Source organism: Oryzias melastigma, linkage group LG5, assembly GCF_002922805.2.
Source record: "Oryzias melastigma strain HK-1 linkage group LG5, ASM292280v2, whole genome shotgun sequence".
NCBI lineage: Eukaryota > Metazoa > Chordata > Actinopteri > Beloniformes > Adrianichthyidae > Oryzias > Oryzias melastigma.
This window is the reverse complement of record NC_050516.1, coordinates 34,873,683-34,885,787: the sequence shown is the minus strand read 5'-3', so window position 1 is coordinate 34,885,787 and position 12,105 is coordinate 34,873,683. Positions and strand designations below refer to the sequence as shown.

Sequence of the window (12,105 nt, the reverse complement as noted above, 5' to 3'; positions counted from 1 at the left end):
TACTATACAGTCAACACTTTCTATACAAACTGGAAAATTAAGAAGGCACTTTTTTGGAAGCTAAAATGAGTGTCAACCTAAATATGATATATGCATTAATGGTCTTTTGAAATATTTGTAGATCACTGCTTTAAGTGTCATTGGAGGAGTGGACATAAAGGACAGCGTTTGGAGAATAATGAAGCGATGTCTCACCAATGCCCTTGCCAAGCAGCTGAACTGGAGAGGAGTCAATGGAAAGACTGCGTTTCAACGACTGGGACTGAAAGACGTAATTTCTCGTAAGTCTTACTAAACTGACATATTTAAGTCCTTTGTCTTTGTGTAAGTGATACATTGTGAATGAATGCAGATGAGGAACTAATATTCCTTTATAAATGAACTTGAAACTTTGTATAGTACTTGACAACTCCTTTCAGTGTACGAAAGTGCTTCAAAACAAAAGAAGGCATTTCTGTCATGATGTCTTTATTGACAAATGTTTTGGTAAATGCAGTTTTACAATTTATTTTTATTTTTATGTTTTTTTTAGGAACTGTCAGAAACAACATCCTAACCAAGGCAGCCACTGATCAGGAAATTGAGACGTTTATCAAAAGATGGCTCCATTTGGCTGGGGACAGAGATGGAGGCAGACGAAAAAGAGAAGAAAGACGACAGGCTGTCCAAAACTCCTGTAAGTCAGTTACAATATTTTTATGCCATGCACTTGTCTAAACTTAAAGTATCTAATGAACAGTGGGGGTTTTTTGGGAGAACTTTCCATTTACTTCATTTATCATCTTGGTGATAATGAAGTCCTAACCTTACCCAAAACCATCACTAACTTAAATTAAAATAAAGTAAAAATGAATCCAAGGTTGATATTAGAATTCATCAGGGTACAGGACTCCAGGCCGCAGACAATCAATGCAACAGTTTAGCACTTACAGCACAAACATTTTTTGTATTTAGATGGCTGGTATTTTATGAAGTATATTTCAAATGTAACAAACCTTGAGACCTAGGGGTGTAGGACCCCCTCCCACCCAAGATAAAAGTCTATCATTGTTATTACCTTTGTTATTACGTTCTGTTACTTATTCAAACATATGAGGATGTGCAGAATAGACTGATATGCTGAGGTTAAATGTGTGAAGAAGAAGAAATGTCCTAAAGTCTGACTCAAACTACATTTTTAATTTATTTTTCTATTTTAATTATATTTCTATCTATGTACTACTCCTTATAATAACAAGGGTAACAAATGACTTATTTTAGCTTCATATCCACCTAAAAAATGTAAAACACTTTAACACTCAACTGTGGTTACTCTTGCATTAAGGCTTACATTTGAAGGCATATTGATACATTTTGTCTTTTTTTTTTGCAGCTCTGGAAGACACTCACAGTTGTGGTGGGCCCAGACGAGACCTAGATCAAGATGGAGAGTACGCTGGGTGCTGATGGAAACCGTTTGCAATAAAGATGTCCCTTTATAATTCATTTTGTATTTTTTAATAAATAATTTCAAATGAAACTATTGTTTATTTTATCCAATTCTTAAACTATGAAAATTTGACTTAAGATAAGTGAGTACTTAAATTTAGAATAAATCATGATTTATTTACTATTAAAAATAATGGTTTATCTGAAAATTATGTTTTCCATAATCAACTTTATTAAAATGTTTAAAAAAATTACAATACTTTTAGTTATAGAAACTGACAAAATTGGTCTTCAATAATATGTTGATTCTGGTTTATGAGCATGAAGTGCCATCATATGAGCCCAGTAGGGGACAGAGCGGGAATATTCACTGGCCCTCATTTGGCCCAGTTACGGGTATTGTTGGTGAGATTATGGCTGACATCTGGCCTTGCTGTGGTGTGCTTCAGGCCCAGACCGAAAACAAATGGTGGCCCTTCAATGGGCCAGATGAGGTTTCAGTGGGTAACCTGTGGCTGACTTCCGGCCGAGTTGCGGTTTGTTAGTGGTTGAGATCTGGCAAACGGGAGCGGACCACTCAAGTGCCGTAATTCCATGCGGTATGTGGGCCGAATGAAAATGCCGACTCTGGGCCGCATCCGGGCCGAAACATTTTTGCTATCTGGGTTGGTTCAGGACATTACTGCTTGTATTTTTAGTATTCATCATTCATCTTCTTTATTTTTAGTATTAATAAATGTTATAGTTTTTGAAAAATTGAGCAAAATGTGCCCCATAGGAAATTAATGAGAAAGTCATAAAGTTTGAAAAATTTTAAGTGGACTAGCAACAGGCTTTTAAATAAATTCGTGGTCAATGTTTTAATCTTTCATAGTAATTTTCAAAAAATTTGGAGTTTAGCTAATATTTTTGTTCAGGACATTACTGCTTGTATTTTTGGTATTTATAAACTTTAGCAACTTTAGTAAACAGTAATTAAAAAAATGTAGTTTTGCTAGTATTTTAGCAACATGCTAACATTTTTGGTATTATCTACTGGGGTATTTTTTAGGCTAATTTAGAGTTTAGCTTCTATTTTAGCAACATGCTAACGTTTTAGGCTAATTTAGTTTACTGAGGAATTTTAGGCTACTTTGGAATTTAGCTACTTTTTGTTCTAACTTTTTCCCTAATTTGGTATCTACTGAGGTTTTTTTTATTCTAATTTGGAGTTTAGCTAATGTTTGTGCAACATGCTGACGTTTTTGGTTAATTTGTTATCTCCTGAGGTTTATATAGGCTAATTTTGAGTTTAGCTTCTATTTTAGCAACATGCTAACATTTTTGGTGTTATCTACTGGGGTATTTTTAGGCTAATTTAGAGTTTAGCTTCTATTTTAGCAACATGCTAACGTTTTTGGCTAATTTAGTTTACTGAGGAATTTTAGGCTACTTTGGAATTTAGCTAGTTTTTGTGCTAACTTTCTCGCTAATTTGGCCTCTACTGAGGTTTTTTTATTCTAATTTGGAGTTTAGCTAATGTTTTTGCAACATGCTGACGTTTTTGGTTAATTTGTTATCTCCTGAGGTTTATATAGGCTAATTTAGAATTTAGCTTCTATTTTAGCAACAGGTTAACGTTTTTGACTATTTTTTTTTAGGAATTTTGTGCTATTTTTGAGTTATCTAAGCAACAAGCTAGCTTTTTGTGGCTAATGTGGCATCTACTAAAGGTTTTTGGGCTAATTTGGAGTTCAGCTCATATTTAAGCAAAGGCCTAAATATTTTCACAAATTTGGCATATATATAAAGGATTTTCAGGCAATTTTAATACAATTTTTTCAGAAATTTAGGTCAACTTCAGGGCTCTTTCATATAGTTATTTTGTGAAAATCAGTCTTTTAGCAAATTTAACATTTTGCAAATAGCTTTAACATTTTTAGCTAATCCCTTCCGCGATTAAAGTAAATTGCGTCACCATTTTCACCAAAAATGTTCAGCATCTTCCGCGACTACTTTCAGGCAGAAAGCATTCTGATTAGCATTATCGCAGGTAATGCAACTTTTCTAGTTATAAATGTTTCTGTGGAAATCTGAAAGGCTGACGAGTCCCTCTGCTCTGGTTTCTCCTGTCAGAAGTCAGGATTAGACTCGGTGACTCAGAATGAAGGTGATATTGAAGAAAGAGAACCTGAGTGTGGAGCTTACCCACAGGCTGTGCCTTAGCCTGGCGCATGCAGTGCCTCTGCACACCCCACTGTGGTCTTTTCAGGTTTATCCCTGATATAGATGTCTAACACTGAGAGCAGGTAGGCACACAATTATTCCTGCACATTACAAGTTGATGTTTTAAAGCAAAAAACAGCTTTATGGAGCTGTTCTAATAATCTGCAGCATCCATACTTTGTTGTTTTTGTTGAGTGTCACTTCTGTGATTCTCAGCAGTCTCAGATCGCTGCAGTGAAAGAACAAACGTGTCGTTCTCACAGCTGAACAGCGGTTCTGTGGTGTTCTTCTGCACTGCAGCTACAGTTCTCTGGAGGGAATGACAGTCCTGATCGTCAGCAGTGACTGGAACATTTTTCCTATAACTGAATCTGTAGGATTCATTTCAGTCTGCAGAGATAGTTATTCTGCAGGGAAAAACACAGTTATCTTTATACAGGTTTTTTATGGTTTTGGGTCATAATTTATTCATTTCAAGCCTCTGCAAATCCAACAGTGAGCAGATATGTAGCATTTGAGAAAATAAAAAAATGGATGATAATTTAGAGTACTACTATTTCTGCTTTTTTTTTTTTTGAAGCGTTTTTGTGGCCCTCAATGATTCACAATTTATGTTTATTAAACCAGCTATACGTTGCTTGAAAAAATATTTTTTGTTTCGTGGTTTCTGGTGACATCTGCAGGGGAGAAAATGTAATTACGTCCAAGTGTCGATGGTGCAGTATATTAATTTCACCACTAGAGGGCAGAACACATTTTTCATGTCGCTGCCTCGGTGGAGAAAGGAAGCGCCATGATGGCGGTAGTAGAAATGGAGTCAAAGCGGGATTTGGAGAGAGAATCAGAGCAGGTTCCTTTGAGAGAAAAAAACGTGTTGGCGAGGAGTAAAGTCGCTTTTAAGATAAGTGGACAAATGCTACTTTATTGAACCTCATGGGCTGGAAAAAGTAATATGTCTGATTAGCAAGTAGGTAAATGCAATGCTCAAATAACTCAATATATATCGTCACCATGTTACGAACCATAAAACCAATGACAAATTTACTGACAATAAGCTCCAACAACTACATCAACGCTACACTGCACAGCAGATGTTAACAAAAATGGCAAAAAGCTAGTTACAGCTTTGTCTCTGGAAATGACCCGGTGTTGTGCCAAGGTACGTTCCCCCTGCCAGAATTTGTTTCCCCGCTTTATGGCATTGTTGATTTGTTTTGCAACGCTCATATTTTGTCCCAAAAAGCATTAAAAAAGAAGGTGGATAATCAAAATATACTTTATTCTTGAGCTTTTGGGAGTTTATTGTCATATTTCAATTTTTCCCTCCCACATATTCTGTGTAAAGAAGGGGTACGGATTCTGTCAAGTCGTAGCTTATCCAGCCTGCCAGAATCTGTGACCCCAAAAAATTTGCTGTAGAAGCCACAACTATTTATTAACATGCTTCCATGATAGTCACTTTCATAAATTGTGTTTCTTATCCAAACAAAGGTCACTTAAAAAAAAAAAAGCTGTTGTTTTATTTAGCATATATGGGAAAATGTGCAAGTATGACAATAAACTCCCAAAAGCTCCAGAATACAGTATATTGTAATCATCCACCTTCTTTTAACGCATTTTGGGATAAAATATGAGTGTTACGAAACAAATCAACGATGCCATAAAGCGCGGAAATAAATTCTGGCGGGGGGAACGTACCTTGGCACAACACTGGCGTAGAAAGCCCTTCAGTGGCGGGGAGTTTGTAAAAGAATGTCTGCTGAAAGTAGCCCACATAGACATGACAAAGGAATTGATGATATTTCTCAGTTAAAGCAATTTTTCAAATCTTGCTCTCTATGTTAACTGTACAAATGACATTTGGTCATTAAAGTTGTTCAAAATAAACATTTTTCTGTTTATCCTTTTTTTTTTACCAAAATTGTGCCCCAGTCTAATTTCGAGTTCTTAATTTGGCCCTCTGCTACAAAAAACTTTGAGAACCCCTGCGTAAAAATACAAGCCTCTGTAGGACAACAGAGACACCAGCAGCTTCAAATATGTTCTTGTTGCTTTGTAATTGTATTTTAGCAGCTGCTCTCTAAATCCGATGTGTTTGTTTGGCAGAAACCTTCATTATTTTGCCTTTATCTGCACCAACCCGTGAATCAGATATACATCTACGATGTATCACACTTAAATATTGTCATACCCTGTCCAAGACATTTAACTATTTCATACTTTTCAGAAGCAAATATCTTTTTTTTCTTTTTAATATTGCTTAAAAATGTTATTATGCATAATAATATAGAACTTCATTTTTTTGTAGTTTTTCCTTTAATTGAGCTCACCTGGAAAACGAATGATCTGACATGATTTCCAAAGACCCCCGAGACACTATATCATTTATGAGTTTGACTGGAAGAACAAAGAATGTCATCTTTTTGACACTTAAATAAAATTTGCAGAATAATTTGGAACACACCTTAATGTGAGTCTTAAAGAGCCAGCATTATGAAGAAAGAAATGGGTCAAATAATTGTTCTTCACTCCTCTTACTCAGAAGGACAGAAGAATAGAGGGTCTTCAAGAGTTTTGATGTGCCGGGAGTGAGCAGTGAACAACAAAAATCCCCTCTCTCGCTGAGAGAGTCTCTTTGATCAAGCTTTGTTGTTGTTGTCCATCAACAGTTCTTTCTAGCGAAAGGCTCAGGCATTGAGAAGCTGCAGGATAAATGATGTCTTGAACCATCTTCCACAAGCCCGTCCTCCATCATCTCCTGCTCGGGTGGAATGAGAACGTCTCCTGTGTTAGTGTTTTTCCACTGTAAAGAACATAGTTTCTGGAAAACATAAAACGCATATTCTTTTCATCACATATACTTAAAAAAGCATGTAGAAATTGACAGCAGGAAGGACAAAGATTAAATGGATGAGTACAACCATTTATTTACAGATTAAATAGCTTTTAGTTTGTTTCATTCTATCCAGACATACATGGCAAAGATAATCAATAAAGTCATAGGGTGTAATTAATATCCTGTCTCTACGTCTGACTGACATTTTCACAGCTGAGGTATCTCGCTGTGACCTGGATTTGAACCAGGATTACTGCTGCCATAATGCAAAGCACTGACCTCTTTTACCACAGCTCTGACAGTCTTTGAGGTTGTTTATGAATCTTGTGTTGAAACACAAGCAATGTAGACAAAAGGAACTTATATATTTGCTTCCTTCATACACACAAAGGAAAAACACAATCACGGCAGGTAACGACAGTGGACTTCATTGAAAATTCCTCTGACCTTTAAGCAAAGAAACATATAGTACGGGTCAGCTCGCCCTCATGTGTTTAGCTGAGGATACTTCTTTGAACGTTCTGGACTGTCACTACCTGATACTACACCATGTACTTACAGTTGGAAGAGGCTTGTCGTGAATGTTGTGGTGTAAATCTTGTGCATCTTTCTCCAGACTTTTTTCTTTCACAGCTCTATTCCGGTATATGAAAGACTTGGTGTCAATTCTGGTTGGGCACAAGCCACAATTATTAGTTTTTTCTCCATGATCAGTTGTCAAACAGTTGACACTGCCTGGGCTCTGAGCTCCACAACTACTGTATGATCTGAACTTATCAGGTTATGAGACTATGGTGCACAACCAGCCACTGGACCTCCTTCTGAATGAGGTTAGACTGGGCATGGATTACTCTCTCTGAATGTCTTGGACTCTCTTCCCCTGAAGAAGGATGGCCTTCACTGTTGTGGCTCAGATACCCGTGACTTTCTGATGTTTTGGAAAAAGACAGGGAGGACAAACCAGTATCTGTGGAAGGCTTGTTTGGCCAGTCCCTCAAGGTAATTCAAACAGTTTGAACTACAGAAGAAACTGAGCGAGGCTCTGTGGTGGATCATTTCCTGATGCGACCCCAGCTCACTCAGAGTGTCTGTACACCAGCAGCACAGTCACCACCACTGCTGAAAGCTTCAGTCTTACCCCAGAGTCAAGACTTTCAGGCCGTCAAGCCTCTGTTGACCCATCAGAGACATTGTCAGTTGGAGTAAAGAATCTCTTGTGAGCCTCCAGAGACTCACAGACCTCCTGTCAGGGATGGAACACAGGACAGCCACTATCATGTTGACACTTTGAGCCCCATTGTTCATTTTCAAGGGTCAAGCCCCAAGAGGCACTTGGTTTCCCTAAACACAATCTCTAATACCCCCATAACCACAAACAAATGCATTTTTGCTTCATGTTTCTGTAACAGATGTTTAGCATTAAAACCCGCTCCAATGAAAATGGTGTTTCAGATAACGGAGGACGTGAATTAAGATTAAGATTGCATTTCTGTGTATTTCTTTATTTAAATTGCTGTGAATCGGGTTCAGACGAAAAAATGTAGATGGAAAAAACCTGCAGCTGTGATGGAGCTGCTGCAGTCGCCGGGCCACAAGCTCAACAGCTGGGGTTGTGAGGGGTTGTAAGCTAGAGGGAGAGTGTGTAAACAAAGGGATCATGGGAAATGAGGAAAGGCTTACTTTTCGCCATCTCATAGATGAAATTCTAATGAACGACTGCCTTGAAAACGGTACAGGTTTTTTGATTGTCTCACCTGGTCCTCCATAGCTGAAAGCAATCAGACTTGCATTATTGTACAGATATCAACAATGATTAAATCGGATCTCTTAACACACAGCAGATACCTGTTGACTTACCTGGTGCACGAGTTTCAGTTTGTTAGATTTCTTGTTTGCATAAAGAGACTTACACTCAGACTTTCTTTTGTTTTTCCACTATCAAGTTTCCATGGCTTCAGTCCTTGAGTGTTTCCACAAAGCTCACAGAACTGTTATTGTTCTGCAGCACTTTATCTAAACTGTTTGAAGAAATAATAATGGCTTTTACATAAAAAGTGTTTGGCGCTTGATTTATTTTGTTTTTTATCTCACTCCTTGAGAATCATATATGTTTTTTTCTTTTTACAACCATCCATCTTCAGAATCCGTTGAATCTCTTTTAGGGTAATGTTGGTAATGCTGGAGTAAACCCACCTACTGTTGGGTAAAAACGGGGTACACGCATTGACTATTTATAAGAACTGGAAAAAAGTGACTCCCAGAAAAGACCTTGCTTCCGGCTCCAATGAAATTAAACCAATTCTATCACCATTTTTCCACAATATTTGGAGTCGTCAGTAAGCAGAGTGGTCTGAGTTGGTCTGAGCCAAAGTTTCTATGGTATTTCAGATTCAAGGTGGATCGCCCATGTTCCTGTTCTTGGTCGTGGACCACGCCTCTGGCTGATCTTGGCTGTGGACCTCACCCCCACCTGTCCCCTTGTCCTATCTGGCTGAACTCTATTAAAATACATTGTTGTGCAGTTAGATAAACAAATTCCTCTTTAATAGTCCTGGTAAATTGCCTGTCCATCCTGGGAGAGGATCTTGTCTTTCCTGAATCAGGTTTTTTAGGAGTTTTTCCTTACCGGGAAAGGAGGGTCTAATGTCAAGGATAACCAGCTTTATTTAGTCTGTTTAGTTTAGCAATTAGCTATTGTTTATGTTTTGTGACCGACCCCCTGGTTCTGTCCAATTACCAGCATGAAGCCTAATGAGGCATTTTTTTGTGATATTGGGCTATATAAATACAATTGAATTGAATTGAAGCCAATCTTGAGTGAGCTTGTTGGAAGTCCACTCCTCTTCCACTGAAACCGAGCTCAGGAGAATCTGTCAATCAAACATTTTGAATGTAGCACATTCTCATCCCCAAGGTGTCACATATTGACGTTTGGTTATGGACCACTCCGCGTCAAACATTGACGTTTTGGGTGTCCTCCACTCATTGTTTTTAGATGTGCTGGTTGTTCATAAAATCAAGGGTCCGCAACGCTTGGGACCCAATACCCGACAGGGTACTATATGTGGTGACCAACCAGAACAGATACCAGACGCCGTACTGGGCATGAACCGAGCCCAGACGTGGTGCCAGACGCGAACTGGTACCGGGTTAAGGTACTGGCATTGGGTACTGTTGCACTGTGTGTCCCCTTACTGGACTGGTTCCAGTTCACAGCCTGGAGGTTGGGGACCAGTGATTTAATGGGAACAGCCAGCACGTCAAAAAATGACGAGCTGGAGAAACTCAAAACATCAATTTATGTCGCGGAGGTGTCCTTAACCTAACGTCAATATGTGACGAGTTGGGAGAGAGAATGTTTTGGTTTGAGGTTGGAGCTCAAACATGCTTTTATTGAAAAATCTGATTGGTCTGTTTATAACTTGAAAAACTTGCAAAAAAGAAAATAGTAATAGCAAGAACATATTAAAAATGTATTGGAGCAAGAATGGTTATTCTGACCAATACAATGACTGGGTAAAAGCTGTTAATTTCTCTATAGAAGTCTATGGGGTTTTGACTTTTTGGTACTTCCTGTTTGGAACATGAGGAGGGAGGAGTCACTCAGTCCAGTTCTTTAATACAGTCTGGGTACACCCTGAACAGATCACACACCTATAGGGAAAATAGAGTTAACAATTAACCTATCTTAAATAATTTTCTTTTCTTTTTTTTTTTAAATAAAAATAAAAAAGAGCCAAATTCATTTATTCTTCTCATTGCTGACACTCATTTTAGTGTAATTTTCAGTTTCTCCATTGGTGTTAATGAGATTAATGAGAACAAATGTCTTGTTTTATGGCCAATTAAGAAGCAATTAGGAAGTCAGAAAATGGTAATAAAATCCACGCTTTTGCTTGATTTTTTTAAACATCACTGTCTCATATAGGAGCATATTGTTGTGTATGATCCTGTAAAGATAGAGATGCCAAAGATTTAAGTGTTGCATTCTTGTTAAATGTATGCTGATGAAAAATACCACGTGGCTCTGCGGGGATAAATAAAGCCAAACTAGATGCTTCTGCTGCTCCTCTGTTGCCTGGTGAGCGTGAACGCGCCAGCATCCACGGGCTGCTGCTGATGAGAGCGCCGCCGTGCACGCGCCGGGCTGTGTGATTGTGGTGGTGTTAGTGGTTGGGGTGTTTGCATGTGTGGGAGCAGGAGGGGAGACTCTGCAGTGTCTTGGCAGCTGCATTAGTGCATCTCCCACCACGATGCCTCCACGGCCGATGCTCGCCTCCTCCGCGCTCACTTGACAGCAGCAACCGGTCGGGAAACTGAGCCGGACGTTCACACTCCTCCCCCCGGAGACAGCCGACAGCATCCACGCACCGACAAGCAGCGACGGGGATTTTTTTTAATGGAAAATGGCGATAGGCGAAAGGTCTCGCAGCATCGTCTGCTTGGTATCTATCCAGATGATCTTGATTTTCAGCGCATCGTGGCCTGGAGCGCAGAGTCTCACCTTCCCCCAGCAATACACGTAAGTAGCCGCGAAAACGCATCCGGGCTCCAACTTTGGGCTTAAACACTCAGCTCTGTCACTACTTCTGTCACCGTATTTCATTTGATTGTTACATAACTTGTGAGTGGAAGATGTGCGCTCCGGAAGGTGTTGTCCTAATTGTGGCTGCGCGTCCGCACCACATTTACGCACCACTTGCACTGATTTATCATCAATCAAGAAAAAGTCCCTAAATCAAGTTATGCTTGATTTCCGGTAAAATTAGAAACGAGTGATGTCCCTCCACTATCACCACCACCACCGCATATGATGAGTTATAGTCTTCATTTAGCCACATATTATAAATAAAACTTGTCATGTGAGTCATATTTCCCATTTCAATCTGCAGGTCTCATTAAATCCTATGCAGGGAGATGTTTTCAGAGCGGTTCGAATTAGTTCAGACTTTCGACATGCAGGATACAGAGTTAAAGCCTCTTGAGTAATGCCTACTCTCAGATCTTGAAGCCTACTTGAGCTCCAGGGCTCTCAAAGCTGTTTAATGCAGAGTGCACGGAGAGAACAAGGTGGGGTTTGCTCTCTATTTCACAAGCCAACAGCGGAATGAACATTCTCCTGATTTTTAATCAACCTATAGGGTTTATTTTACCTTTAACCCCTCACGGTTGAGTACAGCTGGCACTTCACTTTGAACTATAGTTATTTGGGCCTTCTCCAGGCTCAGCAATCGGGCTGCCAGAGGGAGGAACAGACCAGATGGTCAACTGATGCAAAGCACACCATGAAGGCTCTATTGGCCAATCACGACCACAGGTCTGAGGTGTGTTGGCCAATTAGAAAATAGGTTTGAAAAGTGAGAGATGTGTGAGTGGCTGGGCATATCTATGTAGCTGCACCTTTTATGATAAACTGGGCTGTTTGAGATAAGGTATGGTTGGTAAATCTCCTTTTTCTCCTCCTCCTTTTCGTTCTCCTCCCCACTGGTTTTCTGCTGACTCTGTTGAAACTGTTAAAGCCTTGTGCTCTGGGTTTGTTCATGAAGCAGTTAATATGAAGAATAGCAACTCTAATAATATTAATCACAATTATATAACAAGAATTATTGCTGCAGAGGTGAAAATGTATTTGTCTT

General features: G+C 39.1%; 2 protein-coding genes across 3 annotated transcripts in view; both read left to right on the top strand.

Moving 5' to 3' along the window:
• Positions 1 to 121: 121 nt before the first annotated feature.
• Positions 122 to 1,519, top strand: LOC112145342 (the record flags this gene model as incomplete). The annotated part of the gene is given in 3 exon segments (XM_024270509.2): positions 122 to 281; positions 533 to 676; positions 1,373 to 1,519. Coding segments are annotated over 3 exon segments (378 nt in total), but the record flags the coding sequence as incomplete, so codon positions are not given.
• An 8,464-nt stretch (positions 1,520 to 9,983) lies between these two features.
• LOC112144693 (voltage-dependent calcium channel subunit alpha-2/delta-2) overlaps positions 9,984 to 12,105 on the top strand; it is a 45,687-nt gene continuing 43,565 nt past the window's right edge. Inside the window, exon 1 of one of the 2 annotated variants that reach the window (XM_024269364.2) lies at positions 9,984 to 10,991. In XM_024269364.2, the coding sequence (XP_024125132.1) occupies positions 10,876 to 10,991 (116 nt within the window). In that variant the 5' untranslated portion in view covers positions 9,984 to 10,875. The remainder of the gene's footprint in view (positions 10,992 to 12,105) is intronic. The other variant, XM_024269365.2, reaches the window with a different exon arrangement.